The sequence below is a fragment of the Atractosteus spatula genome, chromosome 23 (genome assembly GCF_055471065.1).
Source record: "Atractosteus spatula isolate fAtrSpa1 chromosome 23, fAtrSpa1.hap1, whole genome shotgun sequence".
NCBI lineage: Eukaryota > Metazoa > Chordata > Actinopteri > Semionotiformes > Lepisosteidae > Atractosteus > Atractosteus spatula.
Genome location: NC_142728.1, coordinates 2,575,441 through 2,590,320, shown reverse-complemented (window position 1 = coordinate 2,590,320; position 14,880 = coordinate 2,575,441). Strand labels below are relative to the sequence as shown.

Here is a 14,880-nt window from a genome sequence, read left to right as displayed (position 1 = left end):
TTTAGTTTTAACACATGCTCAGTGGCCTTGGAAGGTCTGCTGTCATTAAAATGAATGTAGTTTCAGTGTTTATGATATTTTAATACTTTTGTACCCCTTTATACTGTGGTGACAACGATTGCAGCACCATTGTTTCTTTATTTAGGGTCATGGTGACCATTGTTATAAAATGGCTCATGTTACATTGCAAGATGGTCTTGGCCTTATTTCTAACAGTTTATTTGATGCTGATGATAGTATTATTACAATAGCCAACATATATGTTATAAGGAACACTTTTGAGTTTTATGGTTTATTTTAAGAGCATAAAAACTCCATGAATTATTTCGCTGGTTTTGCCCTCCTCAGAGCTGAGCCCTAATAAGGACAAAATGGGTGTCGGTTCCTGCAAACTTTGAATTTATTGGCACAAAAGGTGGAATTATAAGTCTCCCTTAGGCGTCTTTCTCAGCATTGAGGAACCTCAAGAGCTAAACATTATTCTTTCATATAACTTGTATATGTGTTGCTTCTTTAGACAAATAAATTCATCACCTATTCTTGCTCCCTGAAGTACAGTAATTTAACCAATGAAACCTTTGCCATTTACTCATTGTCACATTGGTTAATTGTTGAAATAATCAAATCCATCTTGGTTCTGGGTCTTGGATGTGTATTGGTCCATATCCAGTATCATTATCGTGATCCAGCAATAGAAATCTTTATTCTCTTTTCTTTCCAAATGAATGCTGTGAATTCTGCTGAGGGCTTCTGTATCTGTGTACTGTGACTTGAGCACATTGAGCATGAACAGCCAGCTGAATGTCTTATTGATTCATGTAACGACTTGTCATGCTGTGTCTTGTACAACCTGGTCAATGTAGGACAGCCACTCCATTTCAGAACATAATACAGCTCCAATCCTTTTCAATCACGCAACACAAAAGGTGTTTGCACTACATTACTGCAGCGTGTACAGTCTGCAATTTACCTTCATCTGAACTCTGTCCACGCAGTTGTGTAGGCATTGTCAACGGTTTCAGTACCTTCCATTTTGTTAAGGTAAGACATGAACAGAAAATTGCTAATGAATTTTTAAACTGTTCTTATATCAAGCGCTTCATAACACTGAATCGCTTAAGTAGTTTCAAAATGTCTGTTTACAATTCCCATATGCCATTAGCAAAGTGCAAGACTTCCCACTGACATTCCTCGTATCAATAGCTTTCTTAAAGAGTGTGTCCTTGTGCAAAGATAAAATTGTGTATTCAAGAGAGGCGTGCTGCCTTCTGCATATGTTCGGTATTTTGCCATTCATTTTGGTTAATTAATTAGTTTAAATTGTGGTATTTAAGCCTATAGAGAGATAAAAATGAATTAAACAGCCTAAGATTTTCTGAGAAGATTCTGAAATTGTGCGTAGCTTGAAACGTTAACTCACATTAAAGGTTTAGAGCGAATTACTAGCGCCCACCAAAGCACAGAATTATGTAAAAGAACAGTTCTGGTTTTTTTTGATCCACTGTTTTGTCACCTGCCCCTGTATTAGAAATAGAAGACTAGCAATGTGGGTCCAACTTTGAGGTTTTGAGGTTTTGAATAAAGAATGTTTTTTATAAGCATTGGTTGAGCTTTGAAGCCCAGAAGTCACGGGCTTCAGTCTGGGTCGTGTCACTATATGACTGTGATCGGGATTCGGCACAGTGGGCTCAGAACTCTCAGAGACAGAATTGGGATGAGTGGGATTAGACGTCTCTCAGCACCCGGTAAACCAGAGGCCCTTGCTCTTCCTGGGTGCTTCCTGGTTCATGGTGCCATCTGGCAGGGATACAATTCTCTTCCAGTGATGATTGCCCATCCAGCTAGTGTAAAAATATTAATGGCTGGATGGGCAAGTAGAGCAGTAGAGTCTGTTTGCACTTTGTCATTTCCCCTGTGTTGGTATAGAGATAACTACTGTAATCAGAGACATAGACTGGCATTCCCAAATTTGATAAACATCTATGAAAACGAAACTATCGAATACTTCCCGTCAAAAGCCAGTAATTCCTGTTTATTAAGAGAACATTTTCCCTAGATTTAACTCTTTACTTCCTTATATGAAGGACTGTTGACACTAGTTTTTTACCTATTCGTTGTGGTTTGGTTCATTTGGAGCGTCAAGTGAATGGAAAAGTTTGATTGGAAAACAAAGCACTGAGTTCAGTTCACTTTGAAACCTACAAAAGGAACTTGTTCTATCTGATAAAAAAGGACCACATGTGGAACATGAGAGTTGCATTTCACCAGCAGTTCCGGCAGTTAATGCAAAAATGTGTCAAGAAGCGTGTGGACAGCAGAAGCCACAAAACAGGGTCATACATCTGAATTCAAGCAGAAATTGATAAAACAGAGAAAATCATTTGAATTCTCTGCTTGGGGGTAATCATTTCTGTTTACAAAACAGTAGAGCACTACTAAGAAAATACCCACCGCATTCAAGTTATCTTTGTCGCAATCACTGCCATCCTTAATAAAGTATTTCAAGGCACTGTTTATTATTGCAGTACAAGCACATGTGAACTCAGTCCTGAACAAACAAGAAAAGCGACCTAGGAAAACAAACCCCGTGTGATTCATACATCTTTTCAAAGTAAAATAACCGATGGTGGTTTAAAGCTAAGCCTGTATGAGAACAGTCTAACTCATAATCCTGTGGAATTGTAGGGGTGATATTTCCTAATGTCAGTACACACCTCCACAGCCATACCCCAAGCTACAAGGACAGTCTCGGGTGTGACAAACCCAAGGATGACTTTAAAGCTGTTTACGGCAGGCCAAAAAGTAGTTCCACTTTCGGTCATCCATCCATTAGGAGAAAACTGTTCATTCCTGGAAAGGGCCCATAGACACTCAGAACCTTCCAGAGGTATAGGGTGTAAGGTTGGACTACTCTGTGGGTGAGACACTAATCCATCACTGGTTGTACATTCACCAGACAATTCAGAGACACCTTTATACCGATATAGCTTATCTCAGGAAACCTGAACATGCAAACATGCAAACTCCACACAGAATGTGCCCCCGTCTCGAATCAAACCCAGAACCCTTGCGCTGTGAAGCAGCAGCGTTAACTGCCATTCCTTCAAGCTGCCCTAACGTCTGACTAATTTTACCAAAACCTGTTCCGTGTCTTTTCTGTTTCTTGCTTTGTCATAGCTTGAGAAGCTTTCCTGGCGCGCTCAGGAAAATTAGGAGCGCTTTTTGCACCCGCTCCACGAGATGCGAATAATTCCCGGTGCTCATATGAAATAACAGTCGCCGCTCTAAACGGACTTTTGTGTTTGTCAGATATCAGATGAAGAGATCGAACGAATCATGACTGGACAAGAATTCAAAGAGGAGGCCAGCATACCTGAGCATACATGGAGTAATAATGGCGACAGTGATCACAGCTCGCCAGGCAACGGGGTGTCTGAGGGCAATCAGCCTTCTCCTGCTTCAACTCTATCATCAAGGTGTGTGTCTCTTTGAAACTTCCCACGTCACAGTGAATATCCTTTTCTCAACCGTCAACTATCCACCAAACACTGTGAGAGAGAGTTGACTTTATTGGCCATATACAATTTCTTGTATTATGAATTTGTCTTTTCGCAGACCCCAGCTTGCTCTCCATGAGACACACAGACAGGGAGAGAAGCTGGGGGTCAGAGCGCAGGGTCAGCCATTTATACAGCGCCCCTGGAGCAGTTGGGGTTAAGGGCCTTGCTCAGGAGCCCAATGGAGTAGGATTCCTCTGCCGGCCGCGGGCTTCGAACCTGCAACCTTCCAGCCACAGGCGCAGATCCTGAGCCACAGTGCCACCGCACCACAAAAGTGTATGCGCTGCATTCCCTCATGGGTTCCATAGAGGCAGGATGTTTTGAGGTTTCAGACACAGGCCAGTCACTGTATGTTTTCTCCTACACTTTCCCTTATAGTCAAAAGGCAGGTATAACCTAGAACAAGTTTGCGGTTTTTGAATGAGCCCTACTGTCGTTTTCTCCCTACAGGACTGATCATGGTGTTTGTGGGCTGAAAAGGGTTTTGTGTCACAGTACATACAGTAGCAACTTTACTGTTATACAAACACACGCATTCACAACAACACCACTTTGACATTATCATTGTAGCTCAAAGGGACTGCACCGTTAATTAAATGAATTTTCGGCCCATGTTCCAGAGAAAAAAACATTCTTTTATTTTATAGGCAGAGGCTATCTGCACAAGGCCTTTAGTCTGTGTACTTATGAATTTGGAAAGGATTTTTGTGTCAGAAATTGCAACAGTTTCTTGGCATTGTAGATTTTTTTGCTGATGCTTTTGTCCACTTGTTGCCTCTTCCTGTTTTTACATATACATTTTGGTGGCCATTTATACAGTAGATGCAATCTAGGTTTGGTACTTTGCTGAAGGTTACAGCAGCACTGCCTCGACATTTGAGGGCCAGGAATCCAAAGTCCTAATCACTACTCTACACTGCTACCCCAGTTTCAAGGGTTTAAGTATGAAGATATCGAATATCCTTTTTACTGAATGACATCTTTGAAGGAGTGAAGTACCAAATACCAAGAGTTAAGTGCCGGCTCTTAATCTAGGAATACTAACTTGGGTGGTGGTTCTTCTTGTTTTTCAGTCAGTTCTATTCTTTCTTTGGACCTTTCCTGTTGTTAACATCTATCAGAAGTTATAAAATGACAGAAATTCTGGATAACACTATGAAGGAATGTACTTTGATCAGAAACAAAGTCACTTGATACCTTGTCAACTGCAGCCAGTTTTTTCCCTCCATATTCTTACTTTACATTTTATTACTGGTACAGACAGAAGGCAAAACTCTTTCCTCTGTCGCCACTGTGACTGTCTCATCAGTTGATTAGTCTATTGTAAAGCTGCAGGCCTTTGAAATAGTTAAATCACTATGTAATCTGTGTAATGGTATTTCATACTGTTATTTTTTTCTCTGTTTGGGTTTTCCTGTCCATCTTTTTCAAACGTGCTTTTAATTTCATCAAAATATACCGTGTTTTACATTTTCATTTTTGCATATGAAATTGGAATATAAAAAGGTTTTCCCTTACCAAAAGGTCTAGCTGGATCGGAGTAATGATTCTATGGCCGTCACAAGGACATAAAATTCATCAGCATGTCTCCTACGCAGAAGCCATTTTATAGTCTTGTAGTTGACCTTGTGATTATTCTCAAGGTTATTCTCGAATATTTTCTTTACAGTTTACTCTCCTCTTGCTGCATCTTTTGTGTCATGAAGTAGTAGTCGTCTAAAGGAATGTTTATATTGGAGTCGGTTATGCAGGAATGGAGTTGGATTCCTCTGAATTTAACGTAACGGACAACGCTCCCATTTCAGGGGAAAAGGGCTGGATCACTGTCCCCCTTGTTAAAATAAGCCTTTTGTAAATATGTTACGCTTGTTTAAAGCAGTATTAAAACAGTTCGCAGCCAGCGTAGTGACGATGAACTGGATAATGATAGCAAACAAAAACATTTTGCGTGTTGGATCTGCCCAGCGTTTTGCCAGTTGCGAAAAAAAAAATATGACAGCTCAAACTATTTTTCATCTCGTAAGCACGTTGCTCAGGTCCGAGCGGGTCGTAACCGGGTCGTGTTAAACATGTTTCTCCCTTCAGCCCTGTCCTTGAAGTGCCCCTCTCTTCAAAAACGCCCCCATTAAGGCTAGCAGGTGGATTGCTCCATGGGCACCAATGACATTAGCTGGTGGATAGATGCTTGGGAAAAAAGTCTAATGCCCTCTATGTATACCTTATTGAGAGATTTGTTCACCGCTTCCTGGCACAATTTCCCCCTGGCCTTCACCAACCATGGCCTCCTAATAATCCCGATCTATCATCATCCCTCTGTTCTTCTCCCCTCCGATAGCTGGTGTATTGTGAGCAGACTGGCGCACTTTGGCTGCCATCGCATCACCCAGGTGGGGCTACACATTGGTGGTGGTAGTGGGATTCCCCATTTACCTGTACAGAACTTTTAAGTGGAGTGTCTCTGAAACCTGTGTTATTTATGAGTTTAATTAAGGGCTCAGAGGTGATTTAGGATGAGCACCAGAAGACGCAGGGATACTCTTGGACCTGTAGTGGCACCTCTGAGCCTGCGCACATGGCAAGTGTCTGGACCCTAACAGCAGGTTCTGTGTGCTTGCCTTCCCCAGTAGGTCTGCGGAGATGAATGGATACACTGCTGCACTCAGGGATCAGTACATTGGCACTCCAATGTCCTCGCACTACCAGTTCCTGCCACACCTTTTTAGCTACGCTGCCCAGTCGGGACTGCTGCCCCCCCAGGCACGGAGCTTGTACCCCCAATCGCAAACCCTCATTTCCCAGCTCGTAGCAGCCGAAGACCTGGAGCCTTTGAGTACACCTATGCTGATAGAAGACGGGTGAGTGGGACGTCATCAAAAAGGTTTTTGATTGCTTTCACAGTTATTCCCCCCACAGCAATTCATTTCACTAAACGTTGCAGGACCTTTCATCAGTGAGATTGTGCAGTAGGGAGAAAATCCTGCAGGACCCTTAAACCGGCAATTCTCAGACTCGAGTCTACAACCCCTTGTGTACCTCTGAAATGTGCATTGGCAGAAAAGCCTAGAAAGAAGTCCTCGTTTTTACAGTCCATATCCTCGTTCTCTCATTAGATTTTAGCCCATGAGTGCATATACTGTGGTTAACTAATTGTTTTAATGGTGGTCAAACTGTACAGCTTCTAACTTCATTAACCTGAATATATATATACAGTATAGGTGTATCTTATAACACTGGGGTTGAGTTCAGGAGGAGCGGAGTGATATTTCAACACAAATGGGCTCAGAGATGGTTCTAGTAGAGCTGTGGTGAAAAGCTGTCAATGGCTTATTGGTTATGAATTGTATTGTAATTTGATTTTATAAGTGCAAGAATCTGGAAATCGAAGCGTCAAAACAATTAAAATGATCACTGTGACTCTAAACCTCCTCCTCTTGCTCACATTAGCTGAGTGCTTAACCCGAAGACGAGGATGATTAAACATATTTTTGCCCCCAGATATTTCAGCCAGCTTGTGGGCATTATGCATACTCATTTTGTAATGTGGTAGGGATGTTGTGAATGCCAGAAAACCTATTTATCTCCAACAATTAAACTGCTAACATTTAACAGTTCTTGGAAATAAAAAAAGGCAAAATAAATCAAAGTGGTTCTGACTTTTTTGTAGCTGAACAGGGTCCTCCTGATTACACTTGGCAGCACTAAAACCGGGGATCATCTCTCTCTTCCTTCTCTCTCTCAGGTATAAAGTCACACAGGTGGAGCTGTTTGCACTGCTGTGCCGACTGGCAGACGAGCTGCTCTTTCGACAGATTGCCTGGATCAAGAAGCTGCCCTTCTTCTGTGAGCTGTCCATCGAGGACTACACCTGCCTTCTGAGCTCCACCTGGCAGGAGCTTATCCTGCTGTCCTGCCTGACCGTCTACAGCCCACAGATCTTTGGGGACCTGGCTGATGTCACCTCCAAGTACACGCCTTCTGACGACGAGCTGCATGGGTGAGCACTGAGCTTACAGCTGGAGGAGCACATGAGCAGTTGTCACACCCTCTACACCTAGGGTGCTGGTCTTCTGTCCTGTTCCTAGTTCCCTGTGATTATTCATGTCTTTCCAGTGGGTCTTGTTGTGTAGCCTATTTACTTCCTGTGTCTGCTCTGCTCCTGGCTCAGCATTGAGGGTACGGATGTCATGAGACCCGTCTAGCACCAGGTCGCCCCACGACCATGGCCTGAGGGCATAGGTTTCTATACCGACATCGTCCGACCCCCTGAGCCTGGGCTGACCTCCATGTTGCCCCTTTTGCCGCGACGCACAGGGTCTCCACTGCTCTCCTGGCCACTCCACAGAATGCCCTTACAACATCCATGATAGCAATGTGGAAATGAAACATTGATTGCTCTGGTTCCAAGCAGGACATGGTATTTGGGAACAATGTAAAAATCCAAGGCACCATGAGCTAATCATTTCTGTACTCTGTACTTTTTAGAGAGCTCAAAAGTCATTATTGTGACTTAAACTATTTTACCTCCTAGGAACAATTCAATTCATATAGGTCTGGCTGAAACTGAATTCTTCATTGTATCATTGCAATATCCCACACCTAGTTGACAGGGAATTAATCTGCTGTTTTAGTCATTAACACAAACAAAGAAGGTGGTCATTGGTACAGTTCCATCACAGGTAAGAGACGCTTCTGGCGGTTTTTAACAAACTGCAGCAGCTGACTTTCAAAACCTCCAGGAAATCTTGGAAGAGAAAAGGGCACAGCGGTCTTTACTTAAAGCTGCATTGTGAGTTACACTTCTCTTGTCAAACCTGGATAATTGCTGGAAATATTTTTGTTTGCCTCTGTGGCGAGAACGATTTTTTACTGACCTTTTATCATTTTAGCGTGGCATTATCTTACAAACACCAAAGGCAAGCTGAGTTATGTGTTTGGGTGTGTGAATTATTTTTTTGCATATCATGGGCAAATGTCAATCTGCTTTGTGTGTGTTTAGGTCACTTTGGAGTGCTTGAATAAGCTCTGTTCTCTAGCTGGCTTTAATTTATGTTTCAAAAACAGATTCTTTGGACCTCTCCACTTCACGATGTCTGAAATATTAACCATATTGGCCGTGACACTAAAGGCTGTATCAGTAGAGCATCAGACAATTAGTGATGTTGAAGTGAAGAGTGATGTTTTCTCCAAGTCGGTGTGCGGAGACAGTGTGGGAGACGTACTGCTCAGTAAGAGTTACCAAACATCCTCACTGACCTTCTGCATGTTTTACCTATTTGTCTTGTCTGCTAAAAACGTTCAGATGTTTCTTTAGAAGTTGGAGTGTAAAGCTTGTTTGGAAGAACGTGCTTTTCTTTGGAAGATTATGTGACCAAATTTTTTTTTCTAATTTGTGTGTTCTGCGGCAATTATATACTTTGTTTTATGGGGAAAGGCTTGCTGGTGGTTTCGATTTATACATGTTGTACAAATTTTGTCAGATCTGCAAGTTAATTTTATTTTACCTCTGTTTGACCTATATTCAATTGTTTACTATTAAATCCTCTAAGAGCCCACCAACAGACTTAACAGTACTCTTAAGCTTTAAACTGAGAACCTACATCTTCAAATTTCTTTCTCCTCCCAAGAAAATAGAGTGTTTTTTACATTCACTAAGAAATAAGTCTCTATTCTAGCAGCCACACATACACATGCATTCACACATATAGATAATGTGTTTATTTACCACACTGAATTTACCGTGTCGGAAAAGAGCCAGAACGCTGCAGATTGATCAGGAAACCAGTGGGAGGAATGTGGATATGCTTGTCTTTAATATATAAAACATGCAAGGATTTGGACATTTCAGATTAGTCCATTCTTGTACTATAAATCAGTCCTGAAATATCTCTCTTTCACCTTTCCCTCCTAATTTTTCGTCAGATTTATTGCTCCTGAATCTCTGTGCTGATTTCATAGTGTCTCTCTGTTGAGTATGAGATCTATGATTTAATACTGGATTGCTTCAATGAGTAGGCAACTATCCAAAATTGTTACACCATTCAAAACATGTCATGGTATTAAACGTCCTTAGCAGGGATGCAAGACTTTTTTATTAAAATGTATGAGACGTGGTGGACCTCCAAGTAACAGGCTGCCCCTCAGCTTTGTTAAATATTTTCACAACGATCTCTATCTGTGAGTGACTCCACTGATAATCCCTTAATCGTAGTTAATTACAAGCCCACAGACATTCAAAGTATTCCCTGACTGGCATGTAACTATTATATATAGTGAAATGCAACAGTTTTAATCACTACTTTTTTAAATTATGCAGTACTGCCCCATGATATTATGAAAGGTTATATTATAAAGCTATATTATAAATTTCCTCATCTCCTTTTAGATTTCTTCTTCTCTTCTATTTGACATAAGGTATGCCAATGCACATGAGGCAACAGAGGCACATTTAGGACTTTACTGCAGTTAAAGCTGACATTTGCACATGTAAAACTCAAGCTGAAACACGAATTATGCAGGTTTGCGTAACCGCAGATAGACCTATAAATTCTACATGCAAGTTTATGTCTTTTCTCCTTCACAGCCTCCTCATCTTAGGGCCACAGCTAAATGGAATGACCCAAAACTACAATGATTAATGATAATCAGTAATTATTTTCAATGCACTCAATACTTGGGTGTTATGTTTATGAAGATTAAACAGAGGAGGGGCCTGTATGTGCTCCTTCTTGTCATAGTGTCCTAAGTCTGCATGCATGTAGATATATGAAATAATAGTTAGAAAACTGGGTTGCTTTGCACTACCCTAAAATGCACCATGTGACCTGTATCGCCTGGTTTCCATGTGGCATGACATGCCAGAAAAATATGACTCACGATGAAACAAGGTCACATCCCCACACGCCTCATTTTATCTAGAATACCGCTTGTTTTGAATCTGCAGTTTTATATTCTACCCGGTCACCTTGTCGTCTGATTAGGTCAGATCTGGGAAGATAAGCAAGGCTGGCCTGGATAGGACAGAATTTCCAAACTAATTCTGAGCTGTAGGAGGGGCTGTGCTTTGGATGTGATGTTAGACTGAGGTTGTGACGTCTTGGTCATTAAAGATCCTGTGCCACTTTTTAAAGAGGAACATTATGAACCCTGCTTTGCAGGCTACATCCCACTCTGAGCCTGTGTAATCACACCACTCCAACGTTCCCTGAGTTCAGTTGTGAAATTAAACTTGGAAAGTCATTTCACGCCTTTTCTGATCTGCTCCACACTGGTTCTGTAGGCGCATAATGGACACTGTGTCCCACCCAGGTGGGGGCTGCACTGTACAGGTGGTTGCATTAGGTGTGTGTGTAAAATGCTTAAGGATTCTTTTATGGTGACTATATCATTATAAGACATTATAATTATAATTATACACAAGCAGTTGTCATTTCCGTTTAAGAACAGGTACATTCCGTGCTGTCTTGAGACTGAGATGGCTTTCCTAGCTGTGCTTTATTTTCAGTGCAAAATAAGGTGAGTGTCCTAGAGCCCTGAATTGGCCTCAGTAACAGCTGAAGATCACAAATGTGGAGTGTCCAGGGATTGTCTCCCACCTTTAAATGCCCAGACCATTTATCACTTGTTAAGTCCTGCGGAGGAGTTCCGAGTCTGAACGAATGAACAAAGCTCCATTTCAGTGAATGGAAGGGGAGTGATATAATGAGAAAAAGGAAATGAAAAATTTCTGGACAGATACAGACTAAAGCAGCTGCAAAATTCCTGGTGTGCCTATCTTGAGACATTAAACAAGGCAGTTTGTTGTTCAGGGGTGAAATTTCATTTGGTTAAGAAAAGATAACCACTGCAGCTTTACACCTGCAGTGTCTTTGATGCCTGAACTTCCTTGACAACAAAAAGGTTTTTTAAATAAAAAAAAGTGCAAGCACCTCCGAGTAATCAAAACATTTTTCTGGTTTTCTACATTATTACTAGCTCATTTTAAAATTAAAATCCCCTTAGCCAAAATAGAAATAATAATATATTAGATTGTATAAGACATTGACTAGCGTAAGAATAATGTTGTCTTTTATTGTGATTATCAGTTATAACTCTTTCCAAGAACTGAGCTAATCAAACAGATTATTTACCATTTTTATGTGCTACAGTATTCCATCAAATGGGCTGTCAGATAGTTAATTGCATTCATCCAGGCCTGTTTGAAACATATGTCACTATATGAATGATAAGAGTCTGAAAGAAATGTCAATGAGAATAATTTAATATGACTAAAATAATTCACACTCACCCTTAGCAGAATGTCGCTTCAAAAATTCTGACGAATGCAGTATTCTTTCAGGCATATACTTAATGAAGTAGATGGGTACCCTCAACCTTTCCACTTCATGTATATTAGCGGCAAGCATGAAAAATGACATTACATTGATCGCTTTGGTCTTGGTGTCCAAGAATGTGACATGTAACTTCTCAATATATCATTGTTAGCTTATGTCTGCACTGAATCGATTAATCACTCACAATTATCACACACGTAAACACAGCTAATGTCATGAAGGACAGTGTTTAAAATATTTTCAAACAAGACGTTCATGTCAATTTACTAGTATATGTCCAGATACATATACATCTATACATACATAAGTCAATATTCATAGCATTTTCTAAACATTATTTTAAAAATCCCCTTGAATTAAAAAAAATGGAAAACAAATGTATCCCTGACCTCCTAATTAGCGGTGTGAAAACATCACAGGGTTTTTAAGAATTGCTTTTTTCTGTAAGTACCTTTTTACTGGAAGTGTCCTATGAATGTTTTTGTCTTTTGTCTTTTATTTAAAAATATGAGAGACTGAGGTTTTGTTTAGTAAAAAAAAAAAAGATTTTGTTTTATACACAACTCGACAGCCGGGACACTTGCACCCATCTTGTTCTGAAGGTTCATTACAGCTGGCAGTTCTCCCATGATGCCCATTAGACCAGTGAATGCTCGTCCCGTTGTTTGCAAGATATTCCTTCACACTCTGTCTTTGAGTTACTAGAAAGGGATTGAAGATTCAGAATATGGTAAGCCAAGCCAATACTGACCAGAGAATCATGTATGATAATTTGAATATTGATTTTCAAAACTCTTTGACTGGGCAGGACAGACATTACATTCCGAGGCGTTTACCGTTTCCAGTAACTTTATCCACCTCTCCATCCATTTTCTAACCACGGGGGAGCTGGGGCCTATCCCAGCATGCCACAGGTGCAAGGCAGGATACCGGAGTTCAATATGTGCTTATCCAGCAGAGCAGACCTGGGGCTCTTTTGAGTTTTCAGGTCTGGTAAGTAAATAAACCTTATTGCGTTTTTTGGTTGATTTCCCAATGTCTTGTTCCTTTAGGTTTAGTGAGGATGGAATGGAAGTTATGGAGCGTTTGATATATCTCTTTCGCAAGTTTCATCAGCTGAAGGTCAGCAACGAGGAATATGCCTGCATGAAAGCCATCAACTTCCTAAATCAAGGTAATACTTTCTGCCTCAATTACTGCAGATCCTTTCCCAAAAAAGAAAATCAGGGGGCAGCCCTGGACCTCCAGGCAATGTGACCCAGTGTTCCTTCTTCTCTCTAAGCAGATATCAGAGGTCTCACCAATGTTTCCCAGCTGGAGCAACTGAACAAGCAGTACTGGTATGTGTGCCAGGACTACACAGAGTACAAGTATCCACACCAACCCAAAAGGTTCCCGGAGCTCATGATGTGTCTACCTGAGATTCGCTGCATAGCAGGTAATGTCCAATCACCAGCCAGAGGAAGCAGTCCAGGCTGTGGCTGTATTGAACCCCATAAGTATTTCACACCAGTGCCACATTCTGCGATTCAGAACGAGGCAACAAAACCTCCAGTGTAGTGTTGCAGCCCCATTACGTTGTAAAGAAGCAGGCTTGTGAAGACATCTCTTTTAATTCAATAGAAATATTGCTATCAAATTTGAGAAACTATCAAGTTTTGCCGACAAATACTACACACTTGTTAAGTCTGCTTTTTAAGATCACGTTTTTCAGCAGTGAAATGTCTGCTGCACAATCTGTGTTTATTTGCTCGTCCCATCACATCACATCAGTCATTATAGGGACTAGTGAGCAGGAAGGGCCGCATCACGTCGCAGTTCGTGGGAACTCGAATGCGAGTTTGCGACAACATGGTGACACAGTACTTTAGTACTTTCAGAAACTTCACAGTCTTGTGCTTGATTGGAAGTTTGTAAAATTTTTCTATACCATCAATTTTATTTTGTTATTTAATAATTTAATAACTGAGAAACTGGGACTGCAGTTCCCCTTTAACTGGTAACATTTTAAGATTTGGCTATTTGGGAGCACAGGACAATTTATTTAAAGAAGGCAGAACTTTTAAATAGCTGAAATAAATACTAGTGTCTATGTGATCTTCTCTCAATTTCATTTGAAACTCTTGAAACATAAATTGATCATATGACCTATCAATGGGAGCTTATGGCAGTAGCAGATATCAATATTAGTTTGTTACATAAACAATATATAGCTGAATTCTTTAATGAGCTTCAGGGAAAATGAAACGTGCCCCCAAACAATGGTTGTTATTTGTTTTAAAATCAAAGCTTTGGTTAAATACTGAGAAGAAACACAGATTATTATTTGGGAGTTTGTAGAGGTTTGCATGAAAAATACCACCATCTAGTTATGCTGCTAAAACATCAGTTGTGTTCAGTAAGCCCTTAGGATTTTCTTTCCTGGTTCAGGTTGTACTGTTGATCTTGGAACAACTGAAATAAAACCATGGACAGTCTATTTTGTTTCAAGCCAGACTTGGAGACACACCATTTCTTTGTGTGTGATTAACCTTTTTAATCCAGAAAATATCCTGGTCGCCACGGGGCTGCCTGTTTTTGCACTAATATCCTTGGTGCTTCTGTTTTAGGGAAAATGGTCAATGTTCCTTTGGAGCAGTTGCCCCTCCTGTTTAAAGCAGTCCTGCACTCCTGTAAATCCAGCCTCAACAACTACAGGCCTTTGAATTCTCCCTGCCTTAACGTGGGACCTGCGACAGGGAACTGAGCTCATTGGATCACCAGGAGCGACCTTGTGGGGTTGGGGAATAACCCCTGTGAATGTGACAAGCAGCTATTTTTTACTATTTTTTTCTTATATATTTATTACACGACAGAGCTGAATGTATGATCTACAACACAGTGCACATGCTTCTGTACAAAAAAATATGCAGAAAATGCATTGTTCTTGCAGTTTACAGTGTGTCCAATGTTTAATGTTACAGTGTTGCCATTTTTAGGACTAGTTTTTA

At 40.8% G+C, this 14,880-nt stretch overlaps 1 protein-coding gene across 1 annotated transcript in view; it reads left to right on the top strand.

Annotated features, from left to right (window-relative positions):
• Window positions 1–14,636, top strand: part of LOC148816055 (nuclear receptor subfamily 6 group A member 1-like) — a 58,892-nt gene extending 44,256 nt beyond the window's left edge. The window contains exons 4-9 of the mRNA XM_088904652.1: window positions 3,310–3,476; window positions 6,185–6,415; window positions 7,300–7,554; window positions 12,943–13,064; window positions 13,176–13,328; window positions 14,500–14,636. Of these exons, the coding sequence (XP_088760778.1) occupies window positions 3,310–3,476; window positions 6,185–6,415; window positions 7,300–7,554; window positions 12,943–13,064; window positions 13,176–13,328; window positions 14,500–14,636 (1,065 nt within the window). The remainder of the gene's footprint in view (window positions 1–3,309; window positions 3,477–6,184; window positions 6,416–7,299; window positions 7,555–12,942; window positions 13,065–13,175; window positions 13,329–14,499) is intronic.
• The last annotated feature ends 244 nt before the right edge of the window (window positions 14,637–14,880 follow it).